The sequence below is a fragment of the Antedon mediterranea genome, chromosome 8, assembly GCF_964355755.1.
Source record: "Antedon mediterranea chromosome 8, ecAntMedi1.1, whole genome shotgun sequence".
NCBI lineage: Eukaryota > Metazoa > Echinodermata > Crinoidea > Comatulida > Antedonidae > Antedon > Antedon mediterranea.
Window position 1 is genome coordinate 11,686,923 of NC_092677.1, and position 16,157 is coordinate 11,703,079.

General features: G+C 33.9%; 3 protein-coding genes across 3 annotated transcripts; 1 reads left to right on the plus strand and 2 right to left on the minus strand.

Annotated features, from left to right (window-relative positions):
- Positions 1-150: 150 nt before the first annotated feature.
- Positions 151-1,330, minus strand: LOC140057614 (uncharacterized). The gene is made up of 2 exons (XM_072103330.1): positions 1,141-1,330; positions 151-822 (listed from the first exon to the last, which is right to left on the minus strand). The coding sequence occupies exons 1-2, from the start codon at positions 1,279-1,281 to the stop codon at positions 151-153; spliced, it is 813 nt and encodes a 270-aa protein (XP_071959431.1). The 5' UTR covers positions 1,282-1,330.
- Positions 1,331-1,694: 364 nt separating this feature from the next.
- Positions 1,695-7,362, minus strand: LOC140057846 (3-dehydrosphinganine reductase-like). The gene is made up of 10 exons (XM_072103610.1): positions 7,157-7,362; positions 6,797-6,886; positions 6,449-6,508; positions 6,167-6,232; positions 5,865-5,960; positions 5,504-5,695; positions 5,063-5,143; positions 4,468-4,551; positions 3,980-4,081; positions 1,695-3,602 (listed from the first exon to the last, which is right to left on the minus strand). The coding sequence occupies exons 1-10, from the start codon at positions 7,265-7,267 to the stop codon at positions 3,471-3,473; spliced, it is 1,014 nt and encodes a 337-aa protein (XP_071959711.1). The 5' UTR covers positions 7,268-7,362; the 3' UTR covers positions 1,695-3,470.
- LOC140057845 (vacuolar protein sorting-associated protein 35-like) lies at positions 7,359-16,110 on the plus strand. Its single transcript, XM_072103609.1, has 17 exons — positions 7,359-7,421; positions 7,862-7,954; positions 8,201-8,297; positions 8,506-8,629; positions 8,879-9,058; positions 9,212-9,425; positions 9,775-9,858; positions 9,980-10,089; positions 10,364-10,460; positions 10,739-10,887; positions 11,297-11,570; positions 12,046-12,135; positions 12,483-12,605; positions 13,026-13,205; positions 13,424-13,663; positions 14,094-14,237; positions 14,720-16,110. The coding sequence occupies exons 1-17, from the start codon at positions 7,419-7,421 to the stop codon at positions 14,897-14,899; spliced, it is 2,382 nt and encodes a 793-aa protein (XP_071959710.1). The 5' UTR covers positions 7,359-7,418; the 3' UTR covers positions 14,900-16,110.
- Positions 16,111-16,157: the final 47 nt, after the last annotated feature.

A 16,157-nucleotide genomic window follows, 5' to 3' on the forward strand; every position in this document is an offset into this window, starting at 1 on the left:
AAGCCCCCTCACCATATAAAAAAAGTTAAGAAAACCAAATTGTTTAAAAAAATGTTTATTTTCACAAAATTGTATAGTGTTGCAAATTAATTATTACGTAACAAGAACACGTCACAACGTGGTGCGGCTTTCGTCTTGTCTTGCAGGGCATCATTGTAACAAATTTGTAATTTCTGGACTAAAACTACCGGATTCATTAGATGTCAGATCTATCTCTGACTTTTTAATAAGACCCTTTCTTTCCAAGATATCAATAACATTTCGAACTGTCTTCCGCTTGGTCTCTGCAATAAGTTTCTCAAAAGAGTCCAAATCTAGTTCAATTGTTTTTTGGTGGTCGGCGTCTTTTAAATCGGGTTCTCCTCTCTGCTGCCTATTGATAGCCATAATCTTCCTGACGTTTATAACCCAAAGAGAGCCACAGAAAAACGCGTGTGCAATTAATGATAACACAAGCAAGGTCTGACCAACAGAAGGTTGTAACAGCATGTTGTATAACAGAAACACAAATGTTGACGCGATCCCTGCAAACAATGTCCATTCAAAGGTATCTTCTATGTTTGACTGTTCGTCAATGTCTTCTTCTGGTTGTAATATAGAACATTGTGTATAACAATCCATTCTATCGGCGGGGGCGGCGTCGGCGGCGGGAAGTGAAGGAAGAATCTCATCTTCGTCTGGTGTGGACAGCAGACTCATTATCGTGCTACGATCTCTGGTGAGTACTGGTTCGTCAGCGTCTTCTGTGTTTACACCAACATCATGTTTAGCAGGTTTTTGTGCTCGTCTCTTCAATTCCAAATACATTGGTACGTCTTTCACCTGTGTGAGTAAAGGCATTCAATATTTCAAAGTCAATCCTTTGAAGCATGCAACACATGCCTAACTCTAGAGACCTAGTCAATCCTTTGAAGCTACACATGCCTAACTAGAGACCTAGGTCAAATTGAAATTCTCTTTTCTTAATCCTTTCGGAAATTCATTGCTCGTTTTACAAATATATAAAAATGTATAACAATATAAAAGATAAACAGTTAACAAAACAAGAAGAGAACCCCACAAAATATGAGGTCTATGTTAAGTCAACACGAGATAAAAAAAAATCAGAATCAGTGGAGTAACTTCTCATACTGTACTTACATCCAATATAATTGCACCGTTTTCCATTCGTGTTATTCTTGATAATTCTCTGTTTTTCTTACGCGTAAAAAATCTTTTAAACGATTTTTTGCGTGACTTTTTTCCTTGCTGCTTCAAATCCCCCTCTGATTCGTTCTCCATTTTTTCAAGTTTAGGTATTATAGCTAGTAATTATGCACTGTTATATTAGAAATCAACGTTTCTGAGTACAATAACTGTGCCGTATTTGTGTTGCTAGGGAACCTTTGGAATGCGCAAACGTTACATAGCTACGCGAATGCGCTGCACATAATTATCAGCGTATATGTTTTCTGGGTGACGTATCGGCGCGTTATATCACGCAGTCCGGCATTCGGCGCTGTGTATCACACCACCACACCCAGCAGAGTCATTTAATGGCTCTGCCACCAATGACCAATCTATGCCAGCCACACACAAACTGCGCTTGGGAATATTCTATTTTTATTGTAGGGGTGGGCCTATTCACAAAATGTGCATACTACAGTTTAACAAATTACAAAAGAATAAATTTAAGATAGTTTATTTTACCAATATAAAAGTGTAAATTACCATAAAGTCATTAATTATATTACGTCATATTGTCGTTAACTATACAACCTCATTTTGCTGTGTATCTTTGTTTTTTTTTGGTTTTTTTTGTGCCCATTCATTACTCTTTGATTATATGAAAGAACAGGGTACAGTACATCTTAGTATAATACTGGCCATCATTTTATCTGAGTATCAGAATTAATTAGCAACAACTTCAATGCTTTTACATTAATTTAGAAAATCTTTCAGTAAATTTCTCTCCAATTTATATACATTTTCATTAGAAACAACGAATATCCATAATATGTAAAACCTCTGTTGTTATGTAAATATAAAATTATATACAAAAGTAATAAAATTAATCCGGTCATTATTGGTTGTATTTAATATAACACATGTTTACTGTACTGTAGGGCCTCTTTATTTACAGTCGTAATTATTTAAATTATAATTAAATTACATTTAAATTTCTATTATTAATTTAAAATATACTCGTAATTATTATGCCAAGGCCTTGTGCATTGTTGTATAGTTGTGCTCCATTCTCTACTTTGTTCATATGTACATGTAGAAGTGTACAATAATTGTAAAGCTCTACACTATCAAACTGGTTTGAAAAAAAAGTGTAATGTACCCAAATATGGTAGTGATATGCCTAAATATGGTAGTGATATGCCTAAATATGGTAGTAATATGACATCATCATGTCTATATATGGGCACATTACATGGAGTAGACAGAGCTTAAGTTGTTTTTGAAGATTGGAAAAGAAATGTGTATAAAATCAGTACAAAATTGACAATACAGTGCCTATGAATATGAACTATAACACACCTGATCGTATTCTTGCAATTTGATTGGTTAATTATGCATCACATGACATTTTGGAATTACCCATACCTAACGGAAACGGATATTACATCACAAGTAACCCCATCATGAATTCCCCTAAATAAATAATATGAAAATACAATTCTTGCAATTTGATTGGTTAATTACGCATCACATGACATTTGGAATTAGCCCTACCTAACAGAAAAGTATATTACATTAGTAACCCAATCATTAATTCACCTAAATCAATATGAAAATAACCACAATTAAAGGAAAATAAATAAAAGCTATATACTCTACACCCCCACTCAAACTTTCTAGGCCCAATATGATAGTAACTGCATCATAGATTAATTAAAGTCTCAGTGTTACCTTTACTTATTTTTAGTGATACCACATACTCATGCACGATTGAGGGCCTAGGCATTTCCAACACAATACCAGCTTTCTGCCCCAGCAAGGTGCTAATTCACAGTAGCGTTTATTTGGTCATATTTAGCATTCATTCTCACTCTAGTTTTATAGATGGAATCATTTCATATCATATTTTCTGTTGTACCAGGTAAGTACCTTTCTCTGGTTGTACGATTGCTTTTGAAACGAACAGTATAGGGATATTTGTTCCACTACACACTTCCTCTATCTAGTAGTACTTCAAGGTAACATGTTGAGCCGTAAAACGTGAAAATGATATTCATATTTGTAGAATTTCTTTTCCACATTTATGGTGAAAACTGATCATTTTTACATTAAATGGCATGATGTTTGCACATTAGTGATTATAAATTTATACAGATTTGCACATTTGAGAGTGCCATGTTTGCACAAATGTCATGGTTAAGTTGTACATTTGAGGGCAACATGTTTGCACAAATGTGACTTTTTGCACATTTTTCCGTCTCAACATAAATTAATTTACACCATTGTTTGTATATTACTTTGGTTCATTCACTTTTATTTTTGTCGTTGCTAGAATTCTTGGCCGCATCACGTTCTTTCTTGCAATTGTGAACAATCTTATCAAAACTTGATAGGTAAAACAAACCAATAGTTCTGCATATTCCAATTAAAAATATCTGTGCATTACAGAAAATGACAAAATGATCTAGTAAATGTATGCAATTGTATCTGGGAATGTTTTAAACTACACCTAGTATAAGGCTCTGTCTACACTATCAAACTTGATGTGACAAAAAAATGTGATGTAATGCCCATATATGGACATGAAAATGTCATATCATTACTATATCTAAGTATCACTGCACCATATTTGGGCACATATTTTGTTGAACTAGTTTGATAGTGTAGATAGAGCTTAAAGCTGTTTACACTATCAAACTAGTTTGACAAAAGTGATGTCATCGTGTCCATATATGGGCACATCACATCTTTTTTTTGTAACAAAAAGTTTGATAGTGTAGAAAGAGCTTAACAATAAAAATAATATTCCAACCTGCTGAAAAGCTTCAAATATTGACACAACAGTGGACATGCCACAAGACATCTGCTTTAAAAGAAACCCATCCATACCAACATAGCTTAAGAAAACACCACGCTGTGGAAGTAGACATGGTGTAGAAAAAATTTAATAGAATATCAAAAAGTTCTCTTAAAAAGACATACTTACTAATAAAAATTGCAACCTTTGATTAGAGGGTGAAGCATTTGACAACCAAGGAAAGTATCATGCACTATTTGAGACACACTTAAGCTGTCTACACTATCAAACTTTATGTGATGTACTCATAATATGGACATGATGATGTCATATCACTACCATATTTGGACATATCACTACCATATTTGGGCATATCACTACCATATTTGGGCACATCACACTTTTTTTGATAGTGTAGACAGAGCTTAAAAGTGAAATGCACAACCTCATCGACAATTCCGCACTTTTCAATCGTCCAGTGGTAAAATTGAAAGTAAACAAACCTGAGAATCTTTAAGAATAACTTTGGCGACGTAGTCTGGTTGAAATATTCCAGCAGTTTCAGAAATCAAATACGTTTCTTTTGGCTGTAAAAACAATAAATTACAAGAATTTAAATGCTCTCTTGAATAGAATGAACATTTTTATATTAAAAGATATTTTTTATTTAATTTCAAGCACGACACAAGTAAAATTGTAACATTGTAAAACCAAGATTTGTTCCATAGCGTTGAAAAAGCATAGTGACATTAAAAAAAAAATATTTTAGTCACATTTCTGAGTAGTTCTGTGATCCTTTTGTGATTTCTTTTAATTCGAAATGATATATTTTAAATTCAAAATAATATTAATAATATTCCTCTCCTGTACGAATATAATTTTTATTTTCTTTTAAGTTCTGTTATTTATTTGTTAATTTCGTAGCTTAAGTTAGTTAAGATAAAAGGTACCAAGCTTGATTAGCTTCGGCTATATCTTGGCTACCTTTTGTATTAAATTGTTTTTGTTTGATACAATAAAAAGAAAAAAAAAGAAGTTTTGGAAACTTATGAGAAATTTGTGTTATAGATTTATCTTTTGTATAATTAATGTATTTACCTTTTCTGTATCTGAATACAGCATTGGTGTATCAGTATCTGGAGGACAGTTCAAGGTAACATAAATATCATAAGGTTTTACCTGAAAAAAAAAAGATACAATGTAATACAGTAGAACCCCTATTAAGGGACATCTTGGCAACCAAAAGTGTCTCCTAACCAGGTATCTCAGGAATAAGGGCTGACTGTAATGTTAAAACATACTGTATGATATGACATTGTCCTAAAGTTTGTTAAACAGGAAAGTTTCCCCTTAATGAAAGGGTGTCCCATAAATAAGAGCGTCCAAAAGGAAGCGCTCTACTGTATAATTAGCCATATCTGTTTCGATCGTCAATAAAAAAAAATGTTGCTTGTCAAATGCACAGACAGATAGATCTGGTGTTCTATTGTATAACAAAATACAGGTAAATTGTCCAATACAAATACTATTATATTTTACCTCCATTTGTAGGCATTCGGCGAAGCCTCGTAGAGCAAACTTAGAAGCAGAATAGGCTGAGTAACCATAAAGGCCCACTTGACCGGCCTGTGATGATATCAAGACAATTCTACCACGCCGACGAGACATCATCGTGTCTAATACCGCCCTCGTTGCTTGCATTGTCCCCGTAAAATTGACATTCATTACATTCTAGGAAGGTGAAAATTACAGTAAGATTCGAAGTAAGCAAGTGTCTGAACTTTAAAATAATAAGCTATTTTTTTCAGGTAAGGTACTCTCCATTTCAAAGATTTTTTTTACATGACTTGTTTTGACTAATGAAAGTAAAAGAACACCTTCCAAGCCCTTCATACTATACCTTAAATTCCTCAATATCAGTATCTACAAATGCTTTACTGCACGATAAGCCAGCAGAGTTCACTAGCATGTCACAAGGACCTAATTCAGCCTCAGCCTGGAAAAAATACAACAAGATCACATTGTTAAAAAATCTTGGGATTCACTTCCTCACCAAGGTACAGTAATACCAAGGTACAGTAATACCAAGGTACAGTAATACCAAGGTACAGTAATACCAAGATACAGTAATACCAAGGTAAAGTTATACCAAGATACAGTAATACCAAGATACAGATAATGATTTACTTCTTTTGGTCCTACCTGTTTAAAAGCCTCTTGTATCTTTGAATATGGTTCTGCTACGTCTAACTGAATTTCATTTATTTTCTGTAATGAAAATATAATGTTATATAACTCTTCCATTCAATCATGCATTATACAGAATGGTTGAAGAATTGATTTATACATGTTGAATCTCAATTTAGACTGGAATTGTTTTGGTATGGGGAGGGGTAAGTGGTATGGGGAAGGAAGGGGGAATTCTCAAGCACCAAGACAACTGATCAAACTTGACATATCTTGTTTTGAATATTAACAGAATACCTGATTTGAACCTTCTTTTACAAATTTTTCTATTTCTTGTTTTGCTTCTAAAAGTTTGGCCTGTAAAATATAAAAAACGATTACTTTATTCCTCTTGTGAAGAATTTCTTATCAGTTTATATATCACTTATCAGTAAAATAATATCAACGTTATTTCTGGTCAGAATTGTAAAGTTAAAAATTGCAATTTTCAGATTTGTGTGATTTGCAGCAGTACGTGAAGGGGTACCACCTGTGTAAAATGTCATTTACATCATGAAGTTTTGAAAAGGCATTGTGGCACAAAGATTTGAAAACTGTGCACTTTAGTATGATAAGACCATGGAGTAAAGAATAATAAGACTATACCATTCGTCTGGCCATAATAGTAACACTTGCACCATTTTTCACCGCTTCAATGGCCACAGCAATTCCTATACCGCTTGAGCCACCAGTAATCTGTAGTAAAAATAATAATAAAAACGTTAATTTATAGGACTAGCCTATAGGATCTTATTTATTTATATTTTACCAACCAACTTCGAGAGGGAGATATGTCAGTGATTATTTCTGGCAATTCCGGAAAAATCTAGGGCAGCTTTTTTGGTCGGAGTAATTTACAATCCTACCACAACCATCACCACCTCTTTATCTCGTCACACGCCGCCTTTGGCTAGAGAGCCTAGATAACAAAATAGCTATTTGTAAAGAAATGAAATGTTATCTTACAATAACATGAGAACCTTTAAGTTCAAATACATTCGGCGTTGCATATGGAGCAATTAAAAAGGCCAAAACAGCTAGAGAAACAGCGCTTACAGCAACAATTTCCAACAACATTCTTGCTTGCTGAGAGTTTGATTAGATTGGGTCAAAGGATTGGTGTAAAAATTGTCAACACTCTGGCAATTGCAGCTTACCTGGAGAGGGCGCCCTTGGTCACGAGAGGGAGATTTCTAGTTTGTGAAATAAAGTTACGCTAAAAATCGCTATGGTAAACGCCTTTAAATATGTTTTTCAATAAACTTTTTAAGTTATTAATCAATGCAATATATTTTATTTACATATTCAGACACAATTTTGTTCATTTTTATTGTAAATACAACGAGAGACTAGATTAAAATAGGCTGCGTGTAGGCAAATTGACCCTCTCTACTCTCGCACTCAAAACGAATCGCTGCTGGGGGATGCCAGCGAAACCGCACCTCATAGTGTTCAACCTTTGGCCTAGGTTATTGGGAAGATAACGTTTACCATAGAAAACTAAGTTTATGTTTGCCTGACAGAATACAATAATAAATCTCATAATCTTGCAGATTTGCATGATTCATCGGCTAAAAATAAATCTATTCTTTATTAGAATTTAATAATTTACAGACTAATAATATAATAATGCAATAATTGTTCTCCACATATTTTCATTATTAATATTAGGCACCAACTCAACCCTCTGAAGATCAAGAGAAACTGCTTGATGATGCTATGAAAGAGGTGAAGAAGCAATCTTTTCAGATGAAGAGATGCCTGGTATGTTACTAGAGAAATACAATCAAAGTTGATAAAAACCATCATGAGATTTTACTAAAATATTTTCCAAGCCTGGAAAGCCAGCTTTCATCAAAAGGTCATTGAAAGAAACACAAACACCATCCCATTTTAAATAATAATTTTTTTATGTGATATTTTAACCTGTTGTGTCTAACAATCATGGAATTTTAAGGAATACCGTAGATTAATTTTTGTTTATTACAATTTCCATTATTTTTTCCACAGGATAAGGCGAAACTGATGGATGGTTTGAAGCATGCATCTAATATGCTTGGTGAACTCCGTACATCTATGCTCTCACCTAAGTGTTACTATGAGCTTTGTATCCTTTCACATAAACAATTTGTGTAGCTGGTCTTGAATTAGCATAACTAGTAGTAGTAAATAATATAGAAATATGCTGGCCTAAACACAAAGAGAAAAAAACTCACTATTTATACTCATGTACTATACTTCAATCTGATCATTTATTTCTAAAGTAATTATATAAAATTATTCTTAATAAAAGTCCTTAAACTGAACAATGTCAGATATGAGCGTGTGCGATGAACTTCGCTATCTGGAACAGTATCTATTGGATGAATTTACCAAAGGACATAAAATGACTGATTTATATGAGTTGGTTCAGTATGCTGGTAACATTGTACCAAGATTGTAAGTTTTCTATATAGAAATACTTTCCTAATAGAGAAAATATTATATATTAAAGCTGTGTCTACACTAACTAGTTTCACCAAAAAAGTGTGATGTTCCCAAATATGGTGGTAATATGCACAAATACCATAGTGATATGGGCACAACACATAGTGTAGACAGACCTGTTTCAATATTGTGGATCCACTGACTCTATTCATTGTTCTATCGAATGTGTTTTTTTTAATTAGTTTTTATTTATCTCCATAGGTACCTTCTAATTACCGTTGGTATTGTTTATATCAAGTCTAGTAGCACATCTAAGAAAGACATCTTGAAGGACTTGGTAGAGATGTGCCGTGGTGTCCAGCATCCACTGCGCGGCCTCTTTCTCCGCAACTACCTTCTCCAAGGGACTCGAAACACATTGCCTGATTGTAATGAGGAAGGGTAAGAAATTAGTAATACATTAATTTTAGTAACATATCTACTTAAATCTTGGTACTGCATCTAAAATTACAGTATCATTCTGTGATAAAGTGACACCTAAATGTACCACATTTTTTACAAAATTAATTTTTAAATTAAATTTATTTTGTACAGAGAGGAAGGCTCTGGCAGTATCAACGACGCCATGGACTTTATTCTGCTGAACTTTTCAGAGATGAATAAGCTATGGGTTCGTATGCAGCACCAAGGACATACGAGAGAACGAGAAAAGCGAGAGAAAGAACGAATGGAGCTGCGTATCCTTGTCGGTACCAACTTAGTGCGGTTGAGTCAACTTGAATGTGTTGATGTAGAGAAGTACAAAAAAGTATGTCTTCAGAATCATATTTATTTTTTGTATTCTAAATCTCTGTCTACACTATCAAATTAGTTTAACAAAAAAGTGTGATGTGCCCAAATATGGTAGTGATATGACATCATCGTGTCCATGCACATAACAATTTTTTGTCAAAGAAATGTTGATAGTGTAGACAGAGCTTAACAAACACAACAATTTCTTTTAGTTCTTGTACATGCTATATAGAATGAAAATGCATCACTTTCATTTGGATGGTTCTGTCAATCAATTCTATAAATTCAGACATGGTTTTGTTCATATTCAAACAGGGAATGTATGTTTAGCAGTGTTAAACTAACTCAAAACATTTTTTTCCCAGCGAGTTTTGCCAGAAGTGTTAGAACAGGTAGTGAGTTGCAAAGACTACATTGCGCAGGAGTACCTTATGGAATGCATTATACAGGTAAATAATAAATAAATTTAGCAATAATTAATAAAGAAATTAATTGCTTAGTACTTGGTAACTGATTGCAGCATTTGGTGCAGGCCTCCGTCTACTTATTTAATCAAAATATTCATTACAGGTATTCCCAGACGAATTCCATCTGCAGACATTAAACAGTTTTCTGAAGGCGTGTGCGGAGCTCAACACAGAGGTCAATGTCAAGAACATTATCATAGCTCTTATTGATAGGTTAGTATTATGTTTGACTAATGAATAATGTCAACATTAAAAAGGGAATATTTTGTGTTCGTTACTTGGGCACAAAACTGCAGCCTGGTTATTTCTGATATTATATTAAGAAAGGAAGTGTCACTCTAGTCAGTCAGAATCTCTGCTTTATTTAGCATCATTTCTAATAAAATTACTTAATTTATCTGCTTAAGTGGACCTTTTTCCCAAGCAGAAGAGATTTTTCAATTCTTCAATTATAAATTATAATGAAATTTCTATTTTAATACAACAGACTGGCGTTGTTTGCTTCGCGCGATGACAGTTCAGGTATCCCATCAGACCTCAAGCTATTTGACATCTTTTCTGAGCAGGTAGCAGCTGTTGTCAAGGTAAACAAATGGATGTCTTACTTAATATGAATGAATGCGCTGCTTGCACAGCATTTATTATCAAATATATAAAAAAGAATATGACATGACGATGGAATGTGACATATATACAGTCAAACGTATGGCACACTATTAATTATTATTACATTGCTTGTCTGTCCATTTCAACTACCTCATGGAGATCTGCACAAGCTATCCATTTCAGTATTTCGGCGTCTTGGCAAAGTTCAGGACCGCTCTGGATGTTATCACACCCATTCTATTTCTGTCGTTAATAGGCTCGTGAAGATATGGCTGTTGAAGATGTGGTGGCTCTACAGGTGTCCTTGATTAACCTAGCTCTCAAGTGCTATCCAGATCGAGTTGACTACATCGACAAAGTACTAAAGAACACCAGTGACATCTTCCAGAAACTCTCTGTTGAAAAGTATGTATTTTAAAATCTCTGTCTAAACTAGTTTGACGAAAACATGTGATGTGTGCATATATATACACATGATGATGTCATATCACTACCATATTTAGGCACATCTCACTTTGTCAAAATAGTTTGATAGTGTAGACAGAGCCTAATAATTCTTTTTATGCATGGTTTGGTGGTTGACATTCTTGTATACCAACAATCCAAGTTTCTCTGGTTCAAATACTTCCACAGTTCCAAGATTTTCTGATGCCCCATACAATGCCATTTCCTAAGCCTCAAATAAGATTTTCTTTAGACGACGTGGGTTTCCCATCCTGTAATTGATGAGTCCTGTACTGTTTGGTTTATATATTTTAAAATGAGCTGTACATGGATAGTAAAAGTAACTAATTTGTACTTGTTTATCTTGAAGGTTGAAGATGAACTCGCCAGTATGTAAAGAGCTCACTCGTATGTTGAAGATCCCGATTGACACCTATAATAATATCCTCACAGTCTTGGAGCTCAAGTCATACGGTGGACTCTTTGATTTCCTGGACTATGAACCCCGTAAAGCTATCAGTAGCTATATCGTTAACAATGCTTTGGATCATAACACGTTAGTACCGAGCCAAGAAGCGGTTGATGGTATTCTGGGATTGGTGTCAAGTCTTGTGAAGGATCAGGATGATCAGCCAGATGAACCGGTAAAACATCATTCTTTTAAAAGATTTGGTTAAAATAAAGAAGGGATTTGCACAAATTGTTTCATTTACATAGTGTCAATAGTGTGTTTTTTGTTTGTTCAAAAACAGTTTAAGTATACTATGACACACCATTATTGTATGGAAGAAAATGTTTGTTTCATGAATATTAAGACAAATTGCTATAAGGAACCTAGACTATGTCACTCAATACCAACTGTATCTCTCTCTTCTCGTCTTAATTTGCAGCGCATTTAGAGCTTGCTTAAATGTGCTATATAAGAATGAACTATTACTATATATTATAATTATTATTATCTGATTGACATATTACAAATGTTACTGCTAATTATGGTTTTTTAATTTCCCATATATGGACAATGAGACCATTATCCAACAATTCTTTATTTGTGAATATTTATTAGAAGTTAATTATATTACTTCTTATCTAATAATGATTATGTTGTTGTCTTCCTAGGATGATCCAGAAGATTTTGCGGAGGAACAGGGCATGATGGGAAGGTTTATTAACTTACTAAATGCAGACAATCCTGACCAGCAATACTTGGTATGCAACAGAGAAAACAGATATTACATTCAATTTCTGTAATCCATTCAGATTGGGGTTGAATGAAATTGGTGTTGAGAAGAGAGGGATTGTTTTGTAGCATAGGTGTTTAGCAAAATACACTTTTATCTTTAAAAGTCAAAAAATGTCATTTCCTTGACTTTTATATTTGTTTTATCTTCTTTGTATTGTATATGGCAGAAAATTGAATAAATAAATAAAAATAAATTAAATAAATGCTTGGAAAATATAAAGATAAATATTTATATTTGTGTAAAAGTAACAGATAATGAGGTACTATTTAATTCATAAATCATTTGTAATAATTGTTTTTTCTGTTGTTGCAGATTTTGAATGCTGCTCGGAAGCATTTTGGCAGTGGAGGTAACCAACGCATCAAGTACACTTTGCCACCTCTTGTGTTCTCCAGTTTCAGGCTAGCCGTGCTCTACAAAGACATGGCAGAGGAGGTAAGTCTTTTCTTTTTCTTCTTTCATAGCATCTATATTGTTTGCTATAAATGTTGCCTAAAAGTGTTGTTTAATAGCACCCTCTATAGTTTAATGTACTTTTTACATTTTTATAGCGCCCTCTCTTGTTTAGCTATGCTTTCATAAATTCTCCCTATATTTCACTTTAAATGTCTTGGCTCTTTTACACATTTTTCCTTTGTCATGCCTGGCATACCCATTTTTTTCCTATAAATGTTGATTCCTTATGATTGTTGTTTAATAGCACCCGCTATAATTTGATTTTTCAATTTTTATAGCGCCCTCTCTTGCTATGGTTTCATAAATTTCTCAATGTTTCACTTTTCTAAGTTGCAACCTCTGGCATAGTAAAGTCCACTTATCATTAGAAGCTTCATTTTATGTTCTGTTTCTTTGTAGGATGACAAATGGGAGAAGAAATGTCAGAAGATATTTGTGTTCTGCCATCAAACAATCAGTGCATTAATAAAAGCTGAACTGGCTGAGCTACCACTGCGTCTGTTCCTGCAGGGCGCCCTCACAGCTGGTGAAATAGGATTTGAAAATCATGAAGGTGTTGCTTATGAATTCATGTCGCAGGTAATATATTAGACCAGAGTTCCACTAATAAATAAAGGGGCATTTTAGCAAAGGGTTACCCTTAGAGGACATGGCCTCAGACAATTATAATTTAAGGAGGGATATCTTAAGACATAAAATCCAAAATAGAAAACATAAAATGTTAATTTCAAATTGCATACAAATTGCTTTCTATATTATTATTAAACAAAAACTTTTTGTGATTATTTTATGAAAAGGCATTTTCGCTGTATGAAGACGAAATAAGTGACTCCAAAGCGCAACTTGCCGCCATTACTCTTATAATTTCAACATTTGAGCGTATGAGTTGTTTCGGACAAGAGAACCATGAACCGCTAAGGACAAACTGCGCCCTCGCTGCTTCAAAGCTTCTGAAGAAACCAGATCAGTGTCGTGGAGTTGGCATATGCTCGCATTTATTCTGGTCGGGAAGAACGACTGAAAATGAAGGTGCCGAGGTGAGATATGAAACTTTATATGTAAAGAATGATCTTGTTGTATTGTTCTGAAAGATTCAATATCATGTTGTATAAAACAATTTTAAACATAACATGTATTTTTTATTTCACTTTATTTATAGAAGGTTACCCTAAAAAACTTATACTGACAATCAAGGGCCCTCTTGATGAGTTATGATAAGTGTCTGTGTGTGACAGTGGCTGTGTGTAACCGGTGTAACCCCCTACTCATCTCTAAAGATGTAGCAGGTTCATGTAAGTGCACATGAGCCAGATGTGTACACTGGACCTATCGCTTATAGTCCTTTTCGGAGAAGACTCGTTTTACCACGAGTGACGCTCGAACCCTTGCCGATGTTAATATGGCAAGGTATTATAGTTCCACTGTCTTAACTGCTTGGCCACTCACTCACTATGTATGTTGTTTCAGCTTCAAGATGGTAAACGTGTTGCAGAATGCTTAAAGAAATCGTTACGTATTGCCAATCAATGTATGGATAATACCGTACAAGTACAGTTATTTGTTGAGATACTCAACCGTTATATATACTTCTATGAAAAAGGGTGTGAACAGGTTAGTATTGTTAATGCATGGCTCTCCAAAACCTTTGGAAAGTTGCTTGAATAATTGATAATAATGCTGACATATTAAATATCATTTGTACTGACAGTTGTGTGATGAATAGGCTCTTTTCTCATCAAATTCTAATCTGTGTAATACAGTATCACATATATTTCACATGTGATGCCTGAATCTATAACCCTAACCTGACCATAAAGGTCAATTTACACAGACAAGTTGTAACGGTAAGTGGAAAACCGCGTAATTTTTCCACGTAGAGTCTGTGTCTATTCTCAGCGGAAACCACCCGTCTGCTCCGTGTTGTGTGTAAACGATCATAAGGAATAACATAGATTCTATATCTTTTACCGTTACCGCTCGTCTGTGTAAATTTGCCTTTAGCCTAACCCTAACATACAGTAGTACAGGTACCACATGTTATTTATATATACACGCTATATGAAACTGACAATATTTTTGTTTATTCTTTCTAGATTAATGTTCAACTTTTAAATCAGCTGATTGAGAAGATTAGAGAAGATTTGCCAAACTTGGAGGAAAACGAGGAAACGGAACAGATTAACAAACATCTACAGACAACATTAGAACATATTAGAACACAACAAGAAACACAAAACGATGATGGGCCTCTGTATGAAGGAGTTGTACTTTAAAGCAATGTCTTCTCTCATATATGAAAAAGGGCAACATGGTCTTCTTGTATTTAAAAGGGCAACATTTACAATAGGCTGCCTCTCTTATATGTAAAAGGGCAACTCCGTCTATTACCATCCAACAGGGCAACACAGGTCTTTCTCATTAAAAAGGGCAACATTTACAATAGGCTGCCTCTCTTATATATAAAAGGGCAGCTCAGTCTGTTACCAACAAAAAAGGCAACATAGGTTTCTCTTATTCAAAAGGGCTACATTTACAATAGGCTTCTCTCGTATGGAAATGGGAAAGTCTGGTATAAAAAAAAAGCAACATTTAGGCCTGTCATATATATAAAAGTAATATTTGGACCTCTTGCATATAATACAGTTGCATATAAAATGGACAAAAAAACTCAAAATATGTTTTAATTGATTGGTGTAAATTGGATGTTCTAATAAGGAAGGAGTAGTATGTTCTATGCCTCTTTGAAGTTAATCATTCCTTTGTGTCCCATGTTGTAGAAAATGAAAAATAGATAGTACAGTATTCAATGTTAGATGTATTTTTACATGTGGTATCATACAATGAAATGATTGTATAGTATTAGAGTCATTAAATCAAGTCCTTCTCTGGTAGAAGGTAAATTTAGTAAGATCATAGAGAAATGAGTATATCAGTCGTGTAGGCTAGGGGTGTACAGGATATGTCAAAGTTCAATTTACTGTATGGATTGTTTTGAATGAATTGAAATCAAAGTGAGGTTGTTATTTACAAAAGTCATGTACACAAAACAATCTTTTATGGTGAGTATTGTATGAGGATGTCTTATCACACATTTTAGCATCTACCTACAGTACACCCCAGTATATACTTATTTCTATATGGTAAACAAAATCCTTATCTGATAGAAAATAATCACTGTATGATTAATATTATTGTGTAATTAATTGATCCGACTCTAAATAAGGACCAAATTCACAGAAATGGTCACTTTTTGGAGGAGTAATACAATCCTAGGTTATGGCAAATGAAGGTAAAAATGATAAATTAATTTGTTTTGTGAGCTGTAGTATTGCCACATAAATTGTTTTGCACATCTATTATTTGTATAATATGAAATTCCATATCAAATATAAACTATATATGAATAACATGGCGTTTTTGATTTTTTGTATGTAAATAATGTAATCTGTGGTTATAGAGACTAGTAAGAAATGAGAACAGTCAATTAAAATGCCAAATTGACAAAGAATATGGCAAAAATTAATAAGCAAT